The 27,511-nt window shown below is 42.2% G+C and overlaps 1 protein-coding gene across 5 annotated transcripts in view; it reads left to right on the forward strand.

Annotated features, from left to right (window-relative positions):
• Nucleotides 1-1,505: 1,505 nt before the first annotated feature.
• The window catches only part of ERCC4 (ERCC excision repair 4, endonuclease catalytic subunit), a 42,979-nt gene continuing 16,973 nt past the window's right edge, over nt 1,506-27,511 (forward strand). For 4 of the 5 annotated variants that reach the window (XR_013384951.1, XR_013384949.1, XR_013384950.1 and 1 more), the window contains exons 1-9: nt 1,507-1,766; nt 4,266-4,446; nt 9,054-9,249; nt 10,420-10,627; nt 13,295-13,475; nt 14,480-14,608; nt 15,859-15,969; nt 18,537-19,134; nt 21,425-21,517. Coding sequence is in view for 2 of the 5 variants with exons in the window: in XM_077906686.1 (XP_077762812.1) it covers nt 1,560-1,766; nt 4,266-4,446; nt 9,054-9,249; nt 10,420-10,627; nt 13,295-13,475; nt 14,480-14,608; nt 15,859-15,969; nt 18,537-19,134; nt 21,425-21,517 (1,904 nt within the window). In the remaining 3 variants the exon portion in view is untranslated. Of the gene's footprint in view, nt 1,767-4,265; nt 4,447-9,053; nt 9,250-10,419; nt 10,628-13,294; nt 13,476-14,479; nt 14,609-15,858; nt 15,970-18,536; nt 19,135-21,424; nt 21,518-27,511 lie in introns of all 5 variants that reach the window. The other variant, XM_077906687.1, reaches the window with a different exon arrangement.

A 27,511-nucleotide genomic window follows, 5' to 3' on the forward strand; every position in this document is an offset into this window, starting at 1 on the left:
GCAAACTGCTGACATGAATGTAAATTTGAACGGGCTTTCTAGAGGGCAATGTAGCACTATGAATGTAATGAAATGCCTTATGTTTGTTCTCTTTATCCCACTAATTATCCATTCTAAGTGTATCTTAGGGGCATAGTTGAATTTATGTACAAAAAATGTTCAGTGAAATATTATTTATAATGGAGGGAGGGACATAGAGACATAAATGTCCACTAATAAGGGATTAGATTAATAAGTGTGGTATATCCTCATTTCAGAAATCTCATCAGCCATGTAAAAGGATTTTGTAAAATACTAAATACTATGTTCGGAGGCTTGTTAAATGCTAGTGACAAACTTTGAATTCTGCCTTATCTATTGCCTCAAATCAATAAAAGAAGTGTGTGGTGAGAGTGTACGTATAAAACATTGAACGTGTATATTTTATGATGTTGCAGTGGCTATTTCTGGGTCACGGAATAGCCAGTGATTTTCATTTTCTAACAAGGAAGGCTGGAGGGTAAAGGGATTTCCACATAGAACAGTTCCTCTGGTTGGATTATCAGGCGACCCTCCTATAGAACAAAGACTACCTAAGGTGTCCCTCTAGTGGAAGAAAGGACGGCTGCGGGGACACCTAGCTGCGACTTTTTAAAAATTGCTTATTGTAATCAAGACCTTCCGAGAGAAACAAACGCCTCAAAGTAGTGAACTCTTCTGATTATTCCAAAAAAAAAAAAAATGTTAATAAGAAGACAGAGGCCAATTGCAAAAGTAAGAACCAAACTTCACCGTAGGAAAGGAAAAAAAAAAAACCTTCACCGTAGGAAATAGGTGCTATTAATTCTGAGCGCACCTGGAAGGCTGACGATTATTAGCATTTTCATTGCCAAGGTCAGGGGACTAAGCTCCCCGGGTTTAGTTCTCTTCTTCTTGCTTTTGGGTTGCTTGGGTGCTAGTTGTAGATCCAGGCAGCCCAACTCAGACAGAAGGGACAAGGCAAGGAAGATTCACTAAAGGCTCGGGGCTAGAGCCTGAGGCCTGGAGATGACACCTGTCAGGAGCGCTAGCACCTCCTCGGGACTCCAGGACTCTTCGGCTCCACTCGGTTCCTCTTCGGCTAACTTCGGCCAGAGCATCTCCCGGCTTCAGTTCCTCTTCGGCTGAGCTCGGCGGGCTCTCAGAACCCGGGTGGGGGGCTCGGTTCCCTTCGGCTTCCTTCGACCGACGCTCGTCTAGGGCTCGGCTCTCCTCGGCGAAGCTCGGCTCTCCTCGGCGGAGCTCGGCCCACGCTCGCTTCCGGCTCGGCTCTCCTCGGCGGAGCTCGGCCCACGCTCGCTTCCGGCTCGGCTCTCCTCGGCGAAGCTCGGCTCTCCTCGGCGGAGCTCGGCCCACGCTCGCTTCCGGCTCGGCTCTCCTCGGCGGGGCTCGGCTCACGCTCGTCTCGGTCTCGGCCCTCTTCGGCTCCATTCGGGCTACGCTCGTCTCGGGCTCGGCTCTCTTCGGCTCAATTCGGTCCACGCCCGTCCCGGACTCGGCTCTGTTCGGCCGAGCTCGGCCGCGGCCCCGGAAGGGCGCCCATGGAGCCGGGCCTCCCGGCTCGGCCGACGGCTATGGCGCCGCTGCTGGAGTATGAGCGGCAGCTGGTGCTGGAACTACTGGACGCGGACGGGCTGGTAGTGTGCGCCCGCGGGCTGGGCGCGGACCGGCTGCTCTACCACTTCCTCCGGCTGCACTGCCACCCGGCGTGCCTGGTGCTGGTGCTCAACACTCAGCCGGCCGAGGAGGTGCGGCCGCCCGCGCGGGGGTGAGGGGTCCCCGAGAGCGTTGGCGGCCTCCTGAACCGACGCGGAGGCCCTGGCGCCTCCGAGGGCGACCACAGCCCCCAGCGCCGGGGGAGGGCGTTGAACGGGGTCGGGGGCGGCCTCTGAGGCAGATGCAGGTCCCTCACAGGGGCGCGAGGACACGGGAGAGTGGGAGGAGTCCCCGGGCGGACGCAGGTCGGTGACCCGGGTGCAAGGATGCGGAGGGGAGGAGTGGTCCCAAGGCGGGTGTAGGTCCGTGACAAGGGTGCAAGGATGCAGAGGGTGGGAGTGGTCCCAAGGCGGGTGTAGGTCGGTGACAAGGGTGCAAGGATGCAGAGGGGAGGAGTGGTCCCAAGGCGGGTGTAGGTCGGTGACAAGGGTGCAAGGATGCAGAGGGGAGGAGTGGTCCCAAGGCGGGTGTAGGTCGGTGACAAGGGTGCAAGGATGCAGAGGACGGGAATGGTCCCCAGGCAGATAGAGGCCCCTGCAGAGGGTAGGAGTCGTCCCAGGGTGGGTGTAGGTTCCTGACATGGGTGCAGGGACACTGAGCAGGATAAGAGGGGACCCAGAGTAGATGAAGGCTTCTGACACAGGGGACGGTGGGAGGGGCCCTGAGGCCAATGCAGGTCCCTGCCGGGCGCAAGGACGCAGAGAATAGGAGTGGTCCCAGGGAGAATGCAGGTTCCTTACAGCAGGTGGGAGGGCTTTGAATGGGGGTCAGATGCAGGTCCGTGGCACAAGCTCAAGGACACAGAGGGTAGGAAGGGCCCCAAGGAGGATAGAGGACCCCGACAGGGATGAGAGGGCTTTGAATGGGGGTTGGTAAAGCTGTTGCAGGTCTCTGCCACTGGTGCAAGGACACTGAGGAGTAGGGGTCATTTAAGGAGAATGGGGGCTGAGGGAAGGATTGCCCATCCCTGAAGAAGACAGGGATGTCTAGAGAAGGATGGGGGTAGGAACGATGAGGGAGTCCCCAAACTGGATATCATGGGATCAGAGGAGTGAGATCTCTAGAAGGGAACAGGGATGAGGATGGAGGACTCCCCCAGGGTAATGACAGGATGTGAAGAGATGCTGAGGCTGGGGAGAGCCCTGTAGGGAAGGGGAGGCACTGAGGGGGTTCACCCGAGCTGGGGGGAGAGGGGTATTGGGTTTGAAGGGAAGGGAGCTGGAAGCTGAGGATATTGGGGAAGCATACCTGCGGTTAAGGAATGGAGGACCCCGGAGACAGTGGGGGATACACCTGTGCGAAGGCGGGGCTTGGTATTGTGAGGTGGCACAGGCTGGTCTGACAAGTCTGATGAGCCCCTGGGTAGAGCAGGTGGCCGGGAGGAAGATGTCCCCCGAGAAGAACGACCACAGGCTTCTTGAGGCAGAGGCACTGTCTGGTTTGTCCAGGTATCCCAGTACCTGTCCTAGAGCCTAGCACAGCACAGGGCCCCCAGGAGAGGGAGTGTTGCACTGAAGATACAAAGGGCCAAGGCACCGTGGACATGAAATCCCCTCTGGGGTGGACTGGGACCGAACTAACAGCCTGAAACACTGCCTGGGAAAAGGATTGCTTGTGATCTCACACAGTTAGCTTACCTGCACACCTGGCTTTGGGGGGGAAGTATTCTGTTGCTAGCAGGCTTTTTTTTTTTTTTTTTTTTTTTTTTAACTGAGGGCTTGTTGTTGTTAAAATGCTAATAACAACTCAGGTGCAGCATGCCTGGGTGGCTCGGGGATTGAGCATCTGCCTTTGGCTCAGAGGGTGATGCTAGGGTCCTGGGATCGAGTCCCACTTCAGGTTCCCCCCAGGGAGCCTGCTTCTCCCTCTGCCTGTGTCTCTGCCTCTGTGTGTGTGTCTCAAAAATAAATAAATAAAACCTTAAAAAAAAAAAAAAAAGAAAGAAAACCTCAGGTGCAATGATTCTTTAGCGCAAACCCAAAAACAAAACAAAAATAAAATCCTGGTTAAGTGTATATGGTTGGTTGATCAACATAAATTAATAACTGAGTTTGTATATTCCTTACGTGTATTGGCTCACATTTTATAATTCTTTTTAAAATTTTATTCATTTGAGAGAGCGTGAGAAGGAGAGGGGAGAGGGAGAAGCAGACTCCGCTCTGAGCAGGGAGCCTGACATGGGGCTCTATCCCAGGATCCCGGGATCACGATCTGAGCCAGCCACCCAGCCATCCCTATTGGCTCTCATTTTAAATACAAAGACCTGCAACCTAATAAAAACTGCCCTATATTGCAGCCCTGGTGGCCCAGCGGTTTAGCGCCGCCTTCAGCCCAGGGCGTGACCCTGGAGACCTGGGATCGAGTCCCACATTGGGCTCCCTGCATGGAGCCTGCTTCTCCCTTTGCCTGTGTCTCTGCCTCTCTCTTTTTGTCTCTCATGAATAGATAAATAAAATGGTTTTTTTTAAAAAAAAAAAAAAAAAAACTGCCCTGTATTAAACAACCTACTAATAAAATTTGATTTGATTTAGGAGTATTTTATCAACCAGCTGAAGATTGAAGGAGTTGAGCACCTCCCTCGCCGGGTAACAAATGAAATCACGAGTAACAGTCGCTATGAGGTCTACACACAAGGAGGTGTGATATTTGCAACAAGTCGCATACTTGTGGTCGACTTCTTGACTGATAGAATACCGTCAGATCTAATTACGGGTAAGAATTTGCAACCTTATCACTATTTGTATGTAAATTGGCACTTTATTGCGTGTGTCTGTGCCCTCTGCTAAACTAACCTAGAACTCCTTGTGAGCAGCACTGGATGTTTCTGCTCAACATCGTGCTTCCAGGTGTTAGCACCATAGCAGACACATTTTGGATGCTTTAAAAGTATTTGTGCCCTGAAATAAGTAACCAAATGAGGAAGTAAAGTAAGAATGATTTGTCCTTATCTCATAAGCTAGTATCTGGTAAATACTTGGCAATTGTCTGGCATTTGCTTTTAAAACCTAATCCAATTTTAAGTGTTTACAAATATTCTTTGTATGTTTCCTAAAAGATACGGTTTTCTCTTTAAAGAGTTTCCCCCAAAAAAAAAAGTTTCCCCCTACCACCATGATTTGAAATGAAACCAAGTAGTTGCTTAATTATTTTGAGACGTATGGTTTACTTTTAGCTAAATTGATAATAGAAAAGGAATTATTTTTCATTGTTATTTGTCCTTTTGAAAACTTTTTCTGATTTTCTCCAAAGCTAACCCGAGGGCCCTACCCCTCTGCCCTCAGATTACCTTTTGCTTCTCCCCAGTCACAGCACTAAAGAACACCACGTTCTCTTCGCCTGTTTATTTGTCCCACTCATGAGATAACAAGCTCCATAAGTACAAGGAACAACTTGTTCATCGCGGGCTAAGTAACTGGTACATGTGTTCGTTGGATAAAATGATGCATGAATATACCGTGGCCTTTAGTGAACTTCTGGAGGGCACAGAGACTGTGATATTCATAATCAATACTTCCCACCATGGCCCTGAACCTAGAGGACCCTCAAAAAATATTTCATGAGTAAATGTATGAATGAATGCTTTATGTGGCATAAAGCATTGTGATTGAAGAAAATGTTGTTATGGTTTTATAGCATTCATGATTAATTGTTCTCAGCCAGGGCCCCCAGGAGGTGAGGTCAGACTCACTTGGCCTTGAAGGGTGAAGCCACCACGTACAAGCAAGTGACTTAATTTCTATAAGCCTCAAGTTTCCTTTTTTTTTCCCGTTACTTTTTTTTTTAAGGTTTTTTAAAATTTATTTATTCATTTGAGACAGAGACAGAGAGAGAGCATGAGCTGGGAAGAGAGGCAGAAGGAGAGGGAGGAGCAGACTCCCTACTGAACAGTGAGCCTGTTGTAAGGCTCCATCCCAGGAGTCTGGAGTCATGACCTGAGCCAAGGGCAGAGGCTTGACCGACTGAGCCACCCAGCTGTCTCTCTTTTTTCCATTTCTTAAATTGAGAAAATGGTGCCTCCCAGAGTTATCGTAAGGATCAAGTGAGTGAAAATAAATTGCTCAGTATAGTGCCTGAGATATACTAAACAGTAAAGAATAGCAAAAAAAAAAAAAAAAAAAGGCTTTTCATCTCCAGAAATTCTGATACATCGTAAAGTCTTTTACTGTTTGCTGCTTTCTTCTCAGCTCAGTCTTCGGTTTCTTTACTTTTTAAGTGGATAAAATGGGGGGAAATGTACTGGAACTACCACTAGATGTCAGTATTGCTCTTTTACTCACCATTCAACCCAATTAGGCAGAGAGCAATAATGCATCAAAAGAAACGTCCAGATTATAGTTTCTAGGTAGCTCCTAATTAAAAGCACAAAATTTTGCATCTATTTCTGATCAAGTCCCAACCAAATATGAGGCTGGAGCTGCTGCTGCCCCTTGGCTGAAAGGAATGCAGATGAATGCCAGGAGTAAATCCCTTCAGATTCTGCACCCTGGAGGGATCCACCCCAGAGACTTGTGATGATGCTTTCACCATGGTTCTCACAGACCAAACAGCAGTTCTTGAAGCATCTGACCCTCCAGAAGCTTCTAAATGCCCCCAGCCCTAACCTGTCCCCTGTCACTGCCCAGTAAATTCACCACCACACCCCACACAAAGGTCCCTGCCAACCACAACTCCTCAGCAGCCAGAGAAGTATCAGTGACAGAAGTGCATAAATGGCTATCCTGACTACTTTCAAAAGACGAGACAGGAGGCTTGTGTTGCTGAAATAGCTCCTGACACCTCCAAATAGAACTCAGAACACACTTTCCACAGCAAACTTAAAAAAAAAAAAGTTACATGTTAGATTTGTGTGCCCAATGCTGTGATTCAGTCTAATATTCATTCAACAAACATTAATTTACTGAGAGTTCCTTGTTTGGCAGGAATGGAGTGGGTGCTGATGATTGGAAAATGAATGAGATGGTGTGGTGGGCACCCACCTCCACCTGTGCCAAAGGTGTGAACCTGGGCAAGTTGCTTAATTTCTGTATGACTCAGTTTACTCCTCTGTAAATGGAAGCCGGCAACAGTGCCTTCCTCCTGGGATTAGCATGAGGGTGGGATGAGGTCATGTATGTAAAATTCCTCGCGCCTCACTTGGCACATGGTGAATGTTCTCTGGTCACTGCTTGTTGTCGTGATGTCCTTATCTTTGAGCGGTTTAGTGGAGGAGCCAGATGGAAAGAAGTAGTGACTCAATACAGTCTGAGATACAAACTGTTATGGGAGCATAAAAATGAAATATAAGTAGGCTTTTGTGAGACTACCAGAAATACAGCCTAACTGTGTTTTCATCTTTTTTTTTTTTAAGATTTTATTTATTTGAGAGAGGGAAAGGGAGTGTGAGCAGGGGGAGGGGCAGAGAGAGAAGCAGACTCCCTGCTCAGTGGGGAGCACGAATCAGAGGTTCCATCCTCGATTGATCAATTGATCGCTGAGTATATGACCCAAGCCAAAGGCAGACGCTTAACCAATTGAGCCACCCAGGTGCCCCTGCTTGTGTTTTCTTGTTGCTGGTTTTTAAAATGGTGGCTGGGGGTATAGGAAGGGGGGTCCTCAGATTGTATCACTTAGGAAAAACCAGGTTTTGTCCTCAGCACACCCCCGTCCCCACCACCACCATCACCACCATTGCCTGGTTTGGAAACTTTAGTCTCCCACTACTTGTCGGATGACCTTGATCAACTTGTTTCCCTCTCCTTATCTCATAATAACACCTACCTCATAGAATGCTCATGAGGATTAAATGAATAACAGTCCACTTAAGTACCTAACCCTGGCGCCTGAGATGGAATGGTCATTCTCCTCTTCTTCCTCTTCCTGGGTTCCAAAAGAATGACAGTCTCTTGGAGCACATTTTCTTAAATTGAGGTTTATCTTTTTTTAAAAGTCCACTTTTATTACTTTAACCTTATATGATACTTCAGTTTAGGTCAGCAAGTGTAGCGTAGGAAAGTACTAGGAAAAGTCCAATGACTAGGTCCAGTCTTTGCTCAGTGGTAAGTTAGTTTACCTACATAAACTAATGTATGTATGTATTGTGGTGATTGAAAATCTTTGTCTACAAACATGTTGTGGTTATTGAAAATCTTTGTCTACAGACTCCTAAATAACACTATTAATTTTTACCGTATCTGAAAAACAATTTGCTTAGCTAGAATAAGTTGTAGCTCCATCTGCCTCCATCCAAAATTTCAACACCAAAACAATAGAATCTGAATCGAGCTTACTGAACTAGTAGAGAAAGGAGTCACTAATCACTTCTAATGCCATTTCCCAGGCTCTAGGAGTGATGTGAACTGATATAAAAACACATAAGCACATTTATGACAAACTTATATATAAGGTAATTGGCTTGATGTAGGTCTAAAAAACTGAGAATCATCGTAGAATAATTGAGTTTTTGATTCAAAAATGATATCTGTGCGCTCTTATGTAATATATGTTCCTAATCTATCAGTAGTCACACTGCATGAAAACGGCATAAATATGTATAATATCGTGTGTATATGTTACATATACATATCAGAGATCATCTGCTCCAATACTCCAATACATTTTATACATAAGGAAACATGTAACAGTTGTCTGTTTTTGTGATCTCAGAGGCATCAATCATACCACCCCAGAACACAGATGTAGTAAATACATTCATTAAGGGTTTTTATTTTAATGGACTAATTTATCTCTCAATTGAATATACTCTGATTCCAAAACTTGAATTGTTCTAGTTGGTGATGCAGATGTTGCCCAGACTTCTGAATTGCTATTTTATGTAGTCCACATGTGGTTCACATATAAAAGGAGAGTCAGGGAGCCATTTCGCTTTCAGAAATTCTTCCACTGTGCCAGACACACCCCACCCCAGGGCCTTTGTTCTTTTTGTCTCTTCAGCCCGGAACTCTCTTGGCATACATGGCGACAAGGCTCACCTCTTCGTTTCCACCTACCCTTGGCTCAGACGGGGCCTCAATGAGGCCACCCTATCGACAGTCGCCAATCACCACCCCTCCCACACACTCCCTCTCCTCCTCTGATTCACTCTTTCTCCCTAGTAATTATCACTCTACAACCAGCTAAATAGTCTTCGTGTTTATACTGTGTATCGGAAGGACCATGGGGACAGGGATTTACATCTGTGGGTTCACTGCTGTATCCCCAGTGGAGATCAGTGCCTGCCCGTGCCCAAGGAGGTACTCAGGAGACATGTGGTGAATAAGTGAATGAAGATGTGCATGACGTTCCATGACTCTTCTGCAATCTAAATTATGATTTCCTCCCAGGCATCTTGGTGTATAGAGCTCACCGGATAATCGAGTCTTGTCAAGAAGCGTTCATCTTGCGTCTGTTTCGCCAGAAAAACAAGCGTGGTTTTATTAAAGCTTTCACAGACAATGCTGTCGCCTTTGATACCGGTTTTTGTCACGTGGAAAGAGTGATGAGGAATCTTTTCGTAGGGAAGCTCTATCTGTGGCCAAGGTAAATAGCACATTGCAACACATTTCTGGGAGAGAATCTGCTATAACTTAAATGTGCACTTTAACATGATGTAAAATTACTGTAATTGCACTCCATACATGACAGCCGGGCTCCTAACAAGCACGTCAAATAGAAATAGATGGTCATCGCATCCGTGGTTCTTTTATAAGTAGAGAGCGATTTGATAGTTATTTTTCTGGTAGCGCATCAAATCCATCCAAGGGCAGCCATTCCTTCTTGTATGTTTAGTGAGATCCCCAGAGAATCTAGACACTCACATAGACAACAGCTTTAGGTGAATTACAGATTTATTGGCTCTAAGACTCCCACTTCACTTTGAAAATTGCCCATTGGGGAATAAAGCACCAAGATTTTGAGGAATTTATATATATGTGTAGGAAAAACTGTAAGGTTTCAGTGTTCAAACATCTTGCACTTATGCTAATACATATTTTGATTATATTATATGGCATTTACAAAGAATTGCCATAGTCTTTTTCCTCTCCTGATTATACCTTTTTTTTTTTTTTAATTTTTTATTTATTTATGATAGTCACACAGAGAGAGAGAGAGAGGCAGAGACACAGGCAGAGGGAGAAGCAGGCTCCATGCACCGGGAGCCCGACGTGGGATTCGATCCCGGGTCTCCAGGATCACGTCCTGGGCCAAAGGCAGGCACTAAACCGCTGCGCCACCCAGGGATCCCCTGATTATACCTTATTAAAGGGATTGGGACACTTATTCTGTGGAGGACCAGATAGTAAATATTTGGGGCTTTGCAGGCCCTGCACTCCATCACAATGATTCATCTCTGCTGTTAGAGCAGGAAAGCATCCATAGACAGTCCATAAACAGTGGGTGTGGCTGTGTTCCAATAAGACTCGTTCTAAAACTGGGTTCGGCCCAGACCATAGTTTTGCTGACCCCTGCCTAATTTGAATAATAATGTCCATTCCTTGAGGATAAAAGTCTTCTTTTATCATTGTCAAATTTGCTTTCTATTTTGTTTATGAAACATTGTCATTTTGCTTTCTATTTTATGTCTTAATTGCATTTTACCAAAAAAAAAAACAAAAAAAAACCAAAAAACTGTGAGAGTATTAAAACAAGATCAGAAATACAAAGCTCTTAAAACTCAAGAAAATCTTTGAAAACTGTTTGTCTCTGCAGGTTCCACGTAGCTGTAAACTCGTTTTTAGAACAGCACAAACCTGAAGTTGTAGAGATTCACGTTTCTATGACGCCTGCCATGCTTGCTATACAGACCGCCATCCTAGACATTTTAAATGCATGTCTGAAGGAGCTCAAATGCCATAATCCGTCCCTCGAAGTGGAAGATTTGTCTTTAGAAAATGCTATTGGAAAACCCTTTGACAAGGTACTGTTTCTTTTCCTTTAAAGCACAGTTTGTGATCTTATAATTTTGAAGAATCCAAGATATTTTCGTAATTGCAGTGTTCTTAATAGGAATTTGCTATTATTTTATAATTAATTTGGAGCTGGTTTCAGGGTAGCTTCTTTGGTTTCCTGGAACATAATAATTTGTAGTAAAATACATGGACGGACATATAAGCACAACTCTGATTTTTGCAGTTATGCAGTTATTATCTTAATATTTTAAGTATAATTAAGAAAAGGATAAGTAACCTTTTTGCTCTGAAATGACAGCATTTGGATATCTACAGGTAGGAGAGTCTTACATAAGAATGCTTCATGAATTTAAGTTTTAAAAAAAGAATGCTTCATGATTTACGATCTTTTGTTTAGAATAAAAATAATTGGGATGAGTTTTCATTACTGAGGAATGTGAACTTTGCTCTGTCTTAAAATTACATTTTGAATTGAGAAAATGGGACTTTAGTTCAAAGAACTTTTATTCTGATTTTTTTTTTTTTTTTTTTTTTTTTTGGAGAGAGAAAGCATGCATGAGGAGGGGGAGGGGCAAAAAGAGAGGGAGAGAGAGAATCTCAAGCAGACTCCATGCTAAGCCTGGAGCCCAATGCAGGACTCGATCTCATGACCCTGAGATCATGACCTGAGCTGAAATCAAGAGTCAGAGGCTTAACCGACTGAGCCACCCAGGTGCCCCTCTGATTTTTTTTATCATAGATGAATATTAATACAGATGCAGATATATCAAAGATTGAATTGTAAATCCAGAAAAAGCTGACTTTTAAAAAATTCCAGATAGCTTTTTTTTATTTTTACATATTTTAGTGGAACAAATTCCTGTCTTTGAAACTCTGAACCAATCTGTCACTGGAAATAATGCATAGTGATTATTAAAAAGGAAAAATGTAACGCCTCATTTCTCTGATTCTTCCAAAAAGTTATTTTACTGTGAAATAATGATATATAAAACTAATTTCATATGTTTTTTTCCCTTGTTCTTAAAGTATAGAGCATGATCAAGCCAAAAAGAAAAACCACCAAAAACAAACCTACACATTCTTTTAGTAGAATGCATATGTCCTTAGGAAAAAAAACAAAATATAGCCTAGTATGTTTTGTGCTAAGTTTCTGGTTATCATTTCCTGACTAATAAAAGTCAAAGTATTATTTTGGATATTCTTTTAGCAACCAAATGTAAATGCAGATGTAACTTGCAACTTGTTAGAAAATTTAACTTTTATAGATGATTTTGCCAAACAGGTATGCACTTCTGTGTTCCAGTTTGTCTAGGGCAGTTACACCATTTACCTGTTGTCCTGGAGTAATTATTAATAATATAATTTCATTTTTACAAGAGTCCTAGTTTGAACAATAAATTATACAGTCATACAAATATTACTCCTGATGAATATTAAATTTGTTAGATAAGATGCTACATGGTGATACTGCTTCCATATCATGCTATAAGTATCATCCTTTCCAGTTACAAAATCAGTTTGTAAAGGACATGTGTGTGGGTGTATGTATGCATACATATATGTAAATATATAGCATATACTATATATGTGTATATAGTATATGCAAAAAGCTATTCTGTGTTTTAGGCAACTTTTTTAAAAAAGATTTTATTAATTTCACTTTACAGAGAGAGCAGGGGAAGGAGCAGTGGGGAAGAGAGAGGGAGAGAATCTCCAGCAGACTCCACAGTTAGTGCAGACCCCGATGTGGGGCTTGACCTCACGACCCTGAGATCATGACCTGGCCAAAACCAAGCGTCAGATGTTTAATCGACTGAGCCACCCAGGCGCCCCTGCTTTTTAGGGTCTTAAAAAAAAAATCAAATTTAGTCCAATGTTAATTTAACAAGTGTTTTCCCAGCCATGAATCACATTAAAAAAACACAAAAAAAACAAAAAACAAAAAAACGAAGACCTAAGCAAATCTTTTACACCACCATATTAGGGTACATTGTTACTTAATTTGATACCATGTAGTTTCCCTCCTATATGTGCTCTGTTCCATGCCCAACTGTATCCCACATTTTTATCTACCTAGAATGGGGTCACAGCCAAACTTGGCAGAAATTGAGTATGTCTAAGCTACCTGCTTTGACTCTTCATAAAAATAAATAATTGGTTATCTGATGTTTATCAGTCCTTTTCTCCTAATAATGTAAATATGAATAATTATGAATTGACTATCTGATCAGAGATTCTAGGGATAAAACACTGCTTTGTATTTGAAAATGCATTTGAAATATTTATTTTAAATATATATTTGAAAATCAGTTCAGGTCATGATCCTGGGGTCCTGGGATCAAGCCCCACATCTGGCTCCCTACACCGAGAGGAGCCTGCTTCTCCCTCTCCCTCTGCCTGCCACGTCCTCTGCTTATGCTCTCTCTGTCTGTCAAATAAGTAAATAAAATCTTAAAAAAAAATCTTATGTACTGAAATTTTCTGTCTATTTCCTTGGGAGATGATGCTTGGAGTTTTTTTGTATGAGTGGTAAAGTATACATAATATAAAATTTACCACTCTAACCATTTTTAGGTATATGGGGATAGGATAATGTTCATTGAAAGTATAATTTATACTAATAATAGCTATATTGAATGTGTTTTTAGCAATACTAAATTTTATTCTTGTTTTAGACAATCCGCCATTATCTGGATCCTTTGTGGCACCAGCTTGGAGCTAAGACTAAGTCCTTGGTTCAGGACTTGAAGATATTACGAACTTTGCTGCAATATCTCTCTCAGTATGATTGTATCACATTCCTTAATCTTCTGGAATCCCTGAGAGCAACAGAGAAGGCTTTTGGTCAGAATTCAGGTGGGAGATAAAAATACTAATATTATTATGGGAGCTGATTTGAATAAAGTGTTGGATTTCGTTGGGGAATCAGATGTAGGAAGTGCTATATTCAACTACATGATATACTAAGATTTCAAACTACGTTTTTATGTTCATAGCACAAAGATGTAGGTTTTATTGATAGCTAATGTTTCCGCCTACTTAACTTCTGTTCTGTATAATAATAAATATTCATATCCATTCCGGGCGATTTTATTTCTAGAAAAGACTCTGTATATTACAGGCAATCCCCAACTTAGAAATAGGTTGTGTTCTGGAAGTTTTAGTTGTTAAGAACTTCAAATTCGTTTTCTCCAAAGAAGCAGGAAGGATTTTAAGGTTTCATCAGCCAGAGTGCTGAAGACTGAGGAGATTTGTAGGGAAACACATGTCCACAGCTGGCCACCGTCTTGTTTTTCTACCAACCACATCTGCACCTGCTAGTGTAGCCTCTGTCACTGTTTGGCTAGCCCATCGATTTTCAAAGTGTAGTCCCTGAGCCCCGGAGGCCAAGATTTAATACAATTAATAATTTTTACCTCTTCATCAGGGACATTCGTAAGTGATAAACTACAAATGCATAGCAATGAAGAATGCGTTGACTACTAGTGTACTTTGGTTCTACTGCCTTGATTACATTCAGGCGCCAGCAGTGTTACCCACCAGTGCTTCTGCACCATCACTGGAAATGTCAGCACAGTGGGGGGTGGGGGGGGATCAAATAATGAGTCAGTGTCCTTATGAGAATAGTTTTGAGATCCAGACCCTCTGGAAACAACTCAGTGACCCCCGGAGGTCAGTAGGCCACACTTTGAAAACCACTGGTCTAACCAAACAGTGATGGAAGCCACAGTAAGGGAGAGGGTGTGGTTCAGAGGAGAACAAGATGGTGAACAGTTGTCCATATAGGGCATGTGACCATCAGTCTTTAACATTCATCCCAAACTGAGGGCTTTTTTTTTTTTTTTAACTTTTTGTATTAGGTTGGCTGTTTCTTGACTCTAGCACCTCCATGTTTGTAAATGCTCGAGCAAGGGTTTACCATCTTCCAGATGCCAAAATGAACAAAAAGGGCAAAATGTCTGAAAAAATGGAGATCAAAGAAGACCAAGGTATCTTGTAGGCTTGGTCTTTTTTTTTTTTTAAACATGTTTTTAAATGTGAATTCTGTTTGCCAACATATTGCTCATCCCATCAAGTGCCCTCCTCAGTGCCCATCACCCAGTTACCCCATCTCCCCCTCCACCTCCCCTTCCACAACCCTTTGTTTGTTTCCCAGAGTTAGGAACCTCTCATGTTTTGTCTCCCTCTCTAATTTTTCCCCAGTCAGTTCCCCTCCTTTCCCTTTTAATCCCTTTCACTATTTCTTATATGCCACATATGAGTGAAACCGTATGATGATTGTCCTTCTCCGATTGACTTATTTCACTCAGCATAGGCTCGATCTTTAACTGTGTCTATTTATGTGTTTAGTGTGGAAATTCTTACCAAGTGAGCATATTAATCTTACATTTCCTTCAGCCATGTGAAAAACATGTGCTCTGTATCTTAAACATGTTATATGCAATGTATGTTAAAAGTATCCAATACGGCAAACCTTAGAATCCATTGTCAGAGGAATACAAATAGCAAGTGCTAAGTATCAATCAAGAGTATTCTCACCACCACATATGAGCTACAGATTGATTTTTTTTTAACTTCAGAGTAATAACTACTTTTGGCACCGTCAAGTCTTAACAGAATGTTTAACATTCCTTTTAGCTTTAAAAAAAAATAAATATACTAGAATGAGGCAAGTATGGATTTTATTCCAACACTTAACTAGTAGGTATAATAAATATCATTGGGTTTTTTTTTTTTTTAAAGCATGAGATGGGGTGATGCTGGCCTTCTGTCTCATTCAAAGGTCTAGTTCAAAACTAAGTAGATTAATGATGTGTTTGAGTCTTTACAGAAGCATTTGACTGCTATCTAACTTGTATCCCATCTTCAGGATTGTGAAAGTCATGGGAATTTTAGGATTAATAAATACCATTACTCTATACTGGTCCTTTGATTTTATGTAGCAGCTGATATACAGTGTCACAATTAAGAACTAGGACAGTATCTTCTGTAATTCATGACCATGCAAGTAATTTGCTCTCAGGGCTCTATTCACGTCGGTTGGGAGTGTATTTCATTTAGACCTTAATAAACAGACCTTTTTCAAAGAAAGAAGATTCTATTTGGCATCAGGAAGGAGGCTCAAAGGAATGGGCTTTCCAAATGATGCTTGTGTTACCTGTTGTTTTGAAAGCCTGTGAAATACTTTATGGATAAATATTATCACATAGAATGAGGTCATCTTTTCATTTCTATACAGAAGCAAAAAAGGAATTGGTCCTCGAAAGCAACCCAAAATGGGAAGCACTGACCGAAGTACTGAAGGAAATTGAGGCAGAAAATAAGGAGAGCGAAGCCCTTGGTGGTCCAGGTAGGAAAAAAAGAGATGGTGACATTTGCTTTCAAAATGCAGCATGTGAGTCCTCTTTGTTAGTTCTTTAAAAATAACTAACTTGGGCAGCCTGGGTGGCTCAGCGGTTTAGCGCCTGCCTTCAGCCCAGGGTGTGATCCTGGAATCCCAGGATCGAGTCCCACATCGGGCTCCCTGCGTGGAGCCTGCTTCTCCCTCTGCCTGTCTCCCTCTCTCTCTCTCTCTCTCTCTCTCTGTGTCTCTCATGAATAAATAAATAAAATCCTTTAAAAAAATAAAAATAACTAACTTGATTTTGTTTATAAAGCATAGAAGAGTAAATCCCAAAGGAACACCGAAATCCTGGTGGCAGCCTCATTTTCTGTTCTTTTGATGTGATTTTCTCCAGGTTGAATCCTTGTATATTCATGAAAGCAGGGTTGTCTGCCTGTGTGTGTGTGTGTGTGTGTGTGTGTGTGTGTGTGTGTGCTGGTTGCCTTCTCAGGACTTCTATTTAAAGAGGCAGCTAAATCTCCGCATACACGTTCACCAGGCTTTCAGTCTGGAATCCCCAAGGAGAAAGCTAATGGGCTTGCTTTATTCTCAGCAAGTGTCTTTCCAAAAAAGTCTTAACTGTTCTATGGAGCAGCATTGACCTAGCCTCCGCCAAAAAATTGCAGATTCCAGGGCTGCTGTCTTCAAACATGAGTATACTAATAGCTTAGCACGGTAGACCAAACCTGAACTACATTTAAAAATACAACTGTTATAAAATAAAACTAGATTAAAAAAAAGAAAAAAAACTAGGGGCACCTGGGTGGCTCAGTGGTTGAGCATCTGCCTTTGGCTCAGGTAGTGATCCTGGGGTCCTAGGATCAAGTCCCACTTCAAGCTCCCCGCGGGGAGCCTGCTTCTTCCTCTCCCTATGTCTCTGCCTCTTTCTCTGTGTGTGTATCATGAATAAATAAATAAAATCCTTTTTAAAAAAAAATCTATTGAGATTTTGAACTCCTATAAATCAGCAAAGGCAAGCACATAATTCTCATATTAGTAAATATACTGGTGATGTTATCCAAGAACCTCCAGTACTGTGATTGAAGACCCAAAGTCATGCATGCTTACTTAGGAAAACTGAAAAGTACGAAGGAAAAAGAGAAGGGGGAAAAATTATGTTTAGGAGCCATGCTGGCATATTTGCTTCCAGGGTTTCTTTTATGTATTTTTTGTCTCACATTATTGGGGTTATAGTGCAGATATAATTTCTGGATATATAATTAGCAAGTCAAATGATAATGTTCTTGAGACATATTACCATGTTTGACTTGTACAAAATTTTTGTGAATTTTCGTTTCTTCTAGCAGCATAAAAGTTCATCTTTTTTTTTTTTTTAAGATTCTGTATTTTAAAGATTTTATTTATTTATTCATGAGACACAGAGAGAGAGGCAGAGGGAGAAGCAGGCTCCCTGCGGGAAGCCTGATGCTGGACTTGATCCCAGGATGCCAGGATCACAACTTGAGCCAAAGGCAGATGCCCAACCACTGAGCCACTCAAGTGGCTCATTTTTTAGTTTTATTTAATTTATTTATTAGAGAGATTATGGTGAGGGCGGGAGCAGAGGGAGAGGGAAAGAGAGAATCTCAAGCAGACTCCGTGCTGAGCTCAGAGCCCAACAGGGCTCACAGATCCCAACAGATCCCACAACCCTGAGATGATGACCTGAGCCGAAATCAAGAGTCAGACCTTAACCAACTGAGCCACTCAGGTGCCCCAGAGCTCATCTCTTTTTCATTTAGCAGACAATGACTGGTGATTCTGTATATATTCGTGTGCATATATACGTGTATATGTGTAACAATTTTATTAATTTGATTGGAGAAAAATGTTATTCATTTGAAATTTGATGCTTGGTAAGCTTTTTCTTAAATGCTTTTCCTCTTTTGTGAATTGCCTTTTTTTTTCCTTTGTCAATTTAGACTATGTCCTCAGTTTGTGTTGGCTTTTTATATGTTAAAGATATTGTCATTTATGGTAGTTGTTTGGTAAAGTTGTTTTTTTGTCTTTATGCTAAGAAAGCTATGCTTTCTTAATGCATCGCTTTTTTCTTCTATAGAGTCAATCTTAGATTATAGACATCTGCTTTCTCTGAGATTTCTTCCATTGCTTTTAAGCCTAGAAAATCATTTCCATCCAGAAAGATGGAGAATGGTCCCCTTTTTTTTATGATTTAGTATTTAACATTTGACTCTATAATCCATTTGGAATTTATTTTGGTATATAAAATCCTCTGGAAAATTATTAATTAAAAAGAGCTTCTGTAAAGCCTCCATTATACCACAGCTACGCTTTCCTAAGACTAAATGTTTCTGGCTTCAACTTTACTCAAAAGATTTAACTAATCCTGCCAGAGAGGGAAAACATTTGATAAGCATCTGAGACCCTTTTTAAACAAATTGTGAATACTGTATCCTTCACGCCAAGGGGTAAGATATATCTTCTTTGTCGGTGGAAGAGGCGAGTGGGCAGACAGGTAGGAAGTACAGGGACACGTGAGGTCATAGTAACATAACCCTGTTTCGTAATTTTAGGTCAGGTACTCATTTGTGCAAGCGATGACCGAACGTGTTCCCAGCTGAGAGAGTATATCACTATTGGAGCAGAGGCCTTCTTGATGAGGCTCTACAGGAAAACTTTTGAGAAGGACAGCAAAGCTGAAGAAGTGTGGATGAAACTTAGACATGAAGACAGTCCAAAGAGAATGGCGAGATCTAACAAAAGGCCTAAAGACCCCCAAAACAAACAAAGGGCTGCCACCAAAGAAAGGACTCTCAAAAAGAAAAAGCGAAGGTTAACCTTAACTCAGATGGTAGGAAAGTCTGAAGAACCAGACGAGGAACAGGATGTCAAGGAAGGCTATCCTAGAGACACGGGCAGTAGCCCAGAAAGCTCCCTAGAAGAAATTAAGCATGAGGAATTTGATTTAAACTTGTCATCTGATGCCGCTTATGGACTCCTGAAAGACCCGCTTACCATCCTCCATCCACTCCTGGGCTGTAGTGACCCCTACGCTCTGACAAGGGTGCTCCATGAAGTGGAACCAAGATACGTGGTTCTGTACGATGCAGAGCTGACGTTTGTTCGCCAGCTTGAAATTTACAGGGCAAGCAGGCCCGGAAAGCCTCTAAGGCAAGTTATAAAGAATATTAGCCATTTCTTCTCTCTTTTTTTGTGTACATATATGTATTTTTTAAAAAGCTGAAGTATAGTTGACATATAATATTAAATTAGGTTCAAGTGTACAAAATAGTGATTCAATAATTCTACACATTACAAAATGCTTGCCATGATCAGTGTATTATGATATTGATTATGTTCCCCACAGATTATTTATTTTATAAGTTTGTACCCCTTAGTCCCCTTCATTGATTTTACCCTTTCATCCCACCCACACGCCCCTTAGGCAGCTATCATTGTGTTCTCTATTTGAGTCTATTTCTCTCTTTGTTGTTTGTTCATTTTGTTTTGTTCTGTTTTGTTGTTTTTTGTTTTTTTTTTTTTAGATTCCACATATAAATGAAATCAAATGGTATTTGTCAGTCTCCATCAGGCTTATTTCACTGAACATACCTACCCTCTAGGTCCATACATGTTGTGGCAAATGGCAAATTTTATTCTTTTTTATGACTGAGTAATATTCCATTGAACGGCTTCTTTTAAAGGCTTCAATTTCACAGTTCTTTAGGCTTTCACACAGATGCTGTACCTGTTGCACATGGATTTTCTTTAATATTCTGTTGTTATGATGTGGGTTATGTTTATGAAACCTTCTTTTGCTTTCTGATCCACCAGGGAAGTTTGCACAGGAAGGATGACAACTATAGTAGAACAACAAATCTAGGAAGCTATCTGTGTTCTGGTTACTTGATGCTTTGTTGTTCTGTACTGTACCCTTTGTGCATTGGTTGTAGTTTACGGGATGCTGTATCTGAACAAATCTAGGAAATGTATCATATCCTAACTTCTACCAAAAATTACTATAATTATGGCTCAGCTAAATGGTTTTGATCTTCTAAAATGTCGTTCTTGTAAATTTCAAGAAGCGACTCTAAATTGCATCCACATAAAATGAAAGTATTTGGGAAATTATTGTACCATGTTTTCTTGAGTTTCAAGAAATAGCAGATTAAAGGAAAAAAAATCTACAGAAATATCAGATGAGAAAATGATGCCTCTCAAAGAATATAGTGTTCTGGGTCTCAAATTATCTGAGAGAAATAAACAGCAAAATTAATATCCTGAACTCAGCCTGAACCAAAAACAGAGCCAAAAGAAACCTTCCTAGCAGTTTAACTAATGCAGGCTTCCAGAGCAGCAATGAACGGAGCAGGTGGGTAAGAAATTACACAGGATGAAGAGATTAGATGAAGCTGATCAGATAATTATAGGCTGGTAAATTTTTCAGACTTTGCTGCTGATCAACTTTGTAGATACCTCATGTGCTCCCAAGTTCTTTGTTGCCTGAGAATGGAATAGTGTGGTATTTGGAAACAAAATGTCAGAGTCAGAGGGGACCTTGCATTCAACTGTTCCCTCTGTCAGTAGGAAACTAAGATCCAATAATAATGGATGACTTGCTCTTGGCCACATAGCATTTCTGGGGGAGAGCTGAAGTCTTTGGGCTCATTGTCTCTGTACACACTTCAAAAATATATATAACCTAGAAACATGTAATCCAGAAGAAAAGTCGAAAGTATAAAAAGGAAAAACCTCTGATAGTTGCAAAAGAGGGAGAGAGGAGATGCTTATTAAATCAGCCTCTGAGCTACAAATAAGATAGAAAAGCAGTCCTTCCTAAGAGAAAATAATATGTCGAATTATTTTCTTAAGCCCTATATCATCCGTGTGTCTTCTGCATCTGTGTGTTTATGTAACACATGCACTGCCTTGGTTCTGTGAAGACACAGATAAAAAAAGCGCCGAGAAGGAAGATGAAGGCCATATAGATTTCATTTGTTTATTTCTCACTAATGTGAACTTTACACAATCTGCGTTTTATTTTATTTTATTTTATTTTCAATCTGCGTTTTATAACTACTATCCAACTTTGCAAATGATCGTTTGGCAGAGGTGTAAAGAAAAAACTGAAAAAAAAGAGAAGCCGCTGAGATTTTGCGTTTTCTGATTTGTTTATAGTCATGAAGCAAGAATTATTCTATCCCTCTAGTTATATTTCAGTGTTTACCTAAACTCTATTCCTCCTTTCGGTAAAGGAGGAAAAAAATGTGGTAATGAGACTTTTACCAGGTGGGGTTGCAGCAGCTTAATTTTAGGTACGTGATTAATGGAGCCTTTTATTCTTGGTCAAATATTTATTATTTGAGCAGTGTAGATTGCTGATTTTGAATGCTGCGCTCTTCCTTTCAGGGATTAAAAATTGTGTTTTTATAGCCTAAAAGAGTTCTGTTTTAACTGGCAGGGTCTACTTTCTTATATATGGAGGTTCAACCGAGGAACAGCGCTATCTCACTGCCTTGCGGAAGGAAAAGGAAGCTTTTGAGAAACTCATAAGGTAATACATAGAGGCCTTTCAAGATGTAGAGGCTTCTCTGAGTGGGGGCCTACCTAATTGCCCTCAGGAAAGATGGAGAGGGAAGGAGGCTCGGAGGGTCACCTCAAGATAAACCTGTGGTCTGATTCAGCTCTGGGCTATATGCACATTTCTTGTCCCCTCCTTGTCTTTTCCATCTTCTCCAGTTGCCTTTCAGTGATTTAACAGAATATTGGAAATGTGGCGAGAACTGCTTTTCTGCTTGTAAAGACTCGTAACAGAGAACACCAGAAATACAGCTTAGCCACCCCTTTTCTCAAGAAATACGTTCTTAAATCTCCCCCCTCCCCTACACACACAAGCTTTCTCCCTTCCCTTGGAATTATGATTTATTTTCTCCTGGTAAAATTGCCATTGTCTGTGGGTGGGTGACCGCCTTACCATTTGCTGGGAAATGCTTTTACATTCCCTCCCCCCTCCACCCCTACTGCTGGTTCAGATCACCAGCAGTAGAATCACTCTGGGAAAATACTGTTTTGAAGGTGTGATGTTGATCTGAACGTACGTGTACTGTTTCTAGGATGAGCGTCTGGTAATACTCCGAATCCAAATAGAAAATGCTTTCCAGTGTCACATAAGGAAAATGTTCCAAGTGACATATGCACAGACTGGATGGCCACCTTTTACACCCCCGCAGGTGTTTGAGAAATCTGATAACCTTGCACCGGGGGTGTTGTCAAGGAGATGGCAGCCTCGTGAGGGAAGATGTGTCTCATGGTCTCTAAGGGACCTCAAAAGCCAGGGCGGGGGCTAGACAGGGCATCCTTGAGCTGAGCCAGAGAAATGGCTAGACCAGAGGAGAACACGGCTTGGGCTGACCAATCTTCCAAGCCTCAGACGTGGGTAATGTATCAATGGCAACAAGAGGGCGGAAATCATTTTTAGTGGCTGTTAGCTTGCCAGGGCTCCACACAGAATTTCAAAATAGACAGCCTTCCTCCAACACTGACTGTGGGCTCTCAGTGTACACCTAAAATATCCCCGTGCCCCATTTCATCCAGGGCATACGTTCCGGGGGCTTACTGCATCAGTGCCACTGAGTCCCCGTGGAGGGGCTTGGCAGGTTACATGAGCAGGACCATTCCCTCCCTACCCCCTGTATCTTCTGGTTTTACCCCATGCCTTGGCCATGGATTCTTCTAGCCTGTGGTCAGTCCTTTCACCCTATGAAAATGTTTTCTATTAAAATGCTCTCTGGGATGGTTTTCTGGGATATGTATGTATATACAGGTGGGGTTTTTAAAAATATTTTATTTATTTATTTGAGGGAGAGAGCATGAGCCGGAGGGGAGGGCAGAGGGAAAAGGAGAAGTAGACTCTTTGCTAGGAGGGAGCCAAACTTGGGGGCTCGATCCCAGAACCCCGGGACCAGGACCCCGGGATCATGACCTGAGCCGAAGGCAGACGCTTAACCAAGTGAGCCACCCAGGCACCCCTAGATATATGTTTTTTGGAACAATATTTCAAGAAGTGTGATAACCAGGCAAGTGTTAAACAGCCTGCCTCTTCTTGTCCAAAGCTTTCGGCGCTTCTTTATGTCTTCTAGAGAAGACCCACACTCCCCCAAGACTCTAAACAGTCAACAGATATTTACTGAGCTTCTGTTAGGCACCAAGCTCTGTGCTAATAATAAAATGCTATAGTCACAGCGTTGCCGGAAGTCCCTGCCCTCCTCAAGCTTATCCTCTAGTGGAAAAGGTGAACATTAAGTCCCTCTGAATGTTCCACGAAGCAGACATGTGCAAAGTCTGGCTGCAAAGGTGAAAGAACGGGGTACACTAGCACATGTCAGAGAGACCTGGCCAGTGTGGGGACCGGGATGGCCTTATGAAAGAAGTGACAGATAAGCCACCTGAGGGATGGAGCAGGGAAACGAGTCAGGAGAAACAGAGGTAGCCAAGATGAGGTTGAAGAAGAGAGAGAAGGCAACAGATATGAAGGAATGGAATCAAAGAATTGGTGCTACAGGATGTGGGCCAGTACCTCTTAACCTTAGTCCCTTACTCTTCACAAAACATGCTCTGCAGGAGGCTTCACCGGTTAACCGTCGCCAAGTTACAAAGGAGCACGCAGAACTGAGATCACTCAGATTAGGATACTGGTGTTCACGTTGAGGGCGGCCCCCCAAGACCACCCTCAGGCTCGGTGATTCACTAGTAGGGCCCACAGGAGCCAGAAAAAAACTGGTACACTCACAGTTTGGGTTTATGACAGCAAAATAATACAGATTAAAATCAGCAGAAGGTAAGAAGCGATGGGGCAAAGTCCAGGAAAACCAGGCGTGAGCTCCCAGGCGTCCTCTCCCTGTGGAGTCCTGCCGATGTGCTTCATCTTCCAGCTGCAAGGTGTGACAGCACTTGCTGAGCATTGGTGACAAGGGGGCTTCCTCGCGCCTTGGGGTCCAGTGTTTTTATTGGGGGTCAGTCACATAGCCACAGAGTACGCACATGACAGACTCCAGCCCCGCAGAGCAAAAACAGGTATTCACCATAAATCAAGTTGTGAGCATAAATCATCTGATCAGACTGGTGCCATGTGACCCTTCCCTCCCCCAGGCCTCAGACAGAATGTTCTAAGCATTCAGAGCTCATCCTCCCAGAAGCCATCCTGGGGAGACTGGGCCTTCCCTGCAGAGTTGTAGCCAAAAGAGCCTGCTAGGATGTGGGGAAGAAGGCACCTAGGTAGGTGAGTTTTTATGCCCCAGGCTGCGCCTTCTTCGGTGCATCGGGGAACCTCATCTAGAAAAGAGTATTTTGAGTGGATTGTCACAAGGTACCACCGCCCCATGCCACTCCTGTTTCATATAAGCGAGTCTCCACACCAGAAGGGCTGGGTGACAACGTGTGGATAAGCCTGGTATATACTAGAAACCACCAACAGAATCCGGAACATGGACTACTGTCCCCCACATTTCAGTCTATGAGATAATTCCCATATCAGATTTTAATGTAATTTTATCTGTGGCCCAGCTTAATCTCCTAGCTCTCAATGGTGACCGTCTACTTATTAGGAGTTAGATCTTCCCATATTACACAACAACCAGGTAGTTACACCATTTAGAATCTTAAGGCATTTACTTTCCCAGAAAACTTGGGGAATTTGAGAAGTATTTGTTTTGAAAAGGAAAATATAAATGAAGCGTGTTGCAGAAAGAGCATTTGCACCGAGCCTGTGCTTAGAAATTTAATGTGAGAATAAGACAACGTGCTTTTGCCAGGACCTCCGTGGGTGATGTCGTAAGAATAAAAGCAGTGCTACTATTTAAAATAACCCAAAAGGAATGAATCTGGCAAACTGGCAGTGGAAGGAGAGCTTGCCTGGGCTAGATCAGTCGATTACAGATGACAAGAGGAAAAAAAACGACTCTCCTAAGTATTGATAATAAAATGCTCCCTGGGTAGAAAAATTGGCAGTAACATTCTGAGTATACATAGTTTTGGAGAGGTCACTGCTTTTCAAAGGCAAGGGTAAGATTCTTTGGAATCTTAGTTAGAAAATGTGATCGCCAGGGCGCCTGGCCGGCTCCGTAGGTGAAGCACACGACTCTTGATCTCAGGTTTGTGAGTTCGAGCCCCACGTTGGGTGTGGAGATTCCTTAAATCATAAAAAGAAAATTAAAAAAAAAAAAGAAACTGTGATTCCAAAAATGAGTTAGCATGAGGACCAGAATACATGCCTGTTGGAGGAAGATTCCTAGTTCAGCATCTCCTCCCTATATTATCATGTTGTACAAGCTATTCAGATATCATTAGAGACATTGAAGCAAAAATAAGAAACTTCTGTACTCCAGATTAAGTGGAAATAAGAACCTGCATTTTTAAAAATATTTTATTTATTTATTCATGAGAGACAGAAAGAGAGAAAAAGAGGCAGAGACGCAGACAGAGGGAGAAGCAGGCCCCATGCAGGGAACCCGACGTGGGACTCGATCCCGGGGCCCCAGGATCATGCCCTGGGCTGAAGGCAGGCGCTAAATTGCTGAGCCACCTAGGGATTCCCCCGGAATCTGCATTTTTAATTAGTAATTTGTATCTGTCACACAGAGTGACTTGGATAATTATGCTAACTGTTGAAAGCAAAGAACTAAATATTTATAATGATGGCAAATTTCTGTTACACTAAACATTTGTGTTACCAGTTAGGGAGACCTATCATGTGCTTCACAATCCAGGCTTCATTTCAGGAGTTTATTATTTCTCAGATTCAATATGCAGTTAAATTATAACATTTCACAGTAAACTAGCTGTTTTTATATGACAATATTAATTGAAACCACTGTGGAATCATTTGAAACAAATCTTCGGTTTTTCAGCATTGTCACAGATAATTAGAGGATGAGGTTACCGCATTATACATACTGTTATAACAACAGCTAACATTTTATAATGCCTGGTATGTGCCAGGCACTGTTCTGAGTACCTTATACATTGGATAATCCTCCTAATGTGCCTCTTTTGAGGTAGGTTTTATTATTATGCCCATTTTACAGATGAAATTGAGGCACAGAGCCATTAAACTACTTGCCTAAGGCCACATGGCTGGTCAGGGGTTTCAGATCCACAAAATACGGATTCATACTCTAAGCCACTAGACTACTCAGCCTCTCACAGACTACAGATTAATCAGGAAACTGGGGTGCCCCCGTGTGTGACGTGTAGCTTAGCCAGTAAAGTAAATTGAAATAAAGGGGGAAGAGATCCCAATATTAATCCCAAATGTTAAAGAAAAAGAAATTGAAGAGCAAGAACTTGTCTGGATACCTTGCCTCTTGTCTTCAACTGGAGCCTAGGAGGTATCACGGAGCAGTAAGGAGTGGCTGTCCAGCAGGCCCCACTTGCCGCCCGTATTAAGAATCTTGAGGCAACCTGGACCTGGAACCGTGCCCGGCCCCTTGCATGAACTAGTTACCAAATGTCATACTAAAAATAGCTGTGCGTTTGTATATTGTTTTAGAGTATAGAACTCAAAGTTGTAATTTCTGTTCTTTAGTGGTATCTTCGAGTAGTGCCCTGTTCTAACACATCGTTTACCCAAGGTGGTTGGAATATCCATCCATCTGGTTTTATTTCCTTTACTTGGAAAATCTGTGCTGTTTAACTCCTTATTGAAATTATGAGTGAGTCCTGAGGATCCATCCCCCTTGTGTGTCACCGTAACCCGGGCTCTGTTACTGCCACCATCGTTTCCTGCCTGTTCTTGCTTCTCCTACTCAGTTTCATACCCCATGAGGGAAGAGAGCCAGCCTCATACATTCCCTCTTCCCCTCCGACCCCAGCACCAGTCGGACACATAGCGCTTGCTGGTTCATGGATTGATGATAACGTAATTCCCTGGTTTTGACAAATAAGACCATGGCAAGCCTGGCCTCCTCACTCTCTGGTTATCGAGGACATTGTCATGATTGTAGCCCCTGATAACAAATCTTAATTATGATTGAGCCAGGTGTGAGATACTGAGCTACTTTGAAGACAGGAATTACTATGTAACCATATGTATATCCAGAGCTCCTAGCACCTCGGGTAGGAGCACTCCAGAAAGTTTTTTTAAGACAAATCTATGAGTGAGGGAATCCATGCTGCTCTATCACCTAAACTGAGTTCTTGATTTATTGATTTATTGATTTATTTATTTATTTATTTATTTATTTATTTATCTGTTTGTTTAAATCTCTGTTGGGAAATTTGTCCTACTGTGGATTTTGCCTTTTGAATTGCAAGTGTTTAATGGGGCCTCCCACCTGGTGTTTTTTAAATCGAAGTCCTGTCATCTGTGCTTTGATTTTCTTAATCATTAGTCTTTAACCATTCCTATTAATGATTTACTCTGAACACATTGGAATATAAATGCTTTAAATTATTCTTTTTTTTTTTAATGGAAGAGACCTTCTTTTTTTTTTTTAAGATTTTATTTATTCATGAGAGACACAGAGAGAATAAGAGGCAGAGACACAGGCAG

Source organism: Canis aureus, chromosome 8 (assembly GCF_053574225.1).
Source record: "Canis aureus isolate CA01 chromosome 8, VMU_Caureus_v.1.0, whole genome shotgun sequence".
In the NCBI taxonomy this organism is placed as follows: domain Eukaryota; kingdom Metazoa; phylum Chordata; class Mammalia; order Carnivora; family Canidae; genus Canis; species Canis aureus.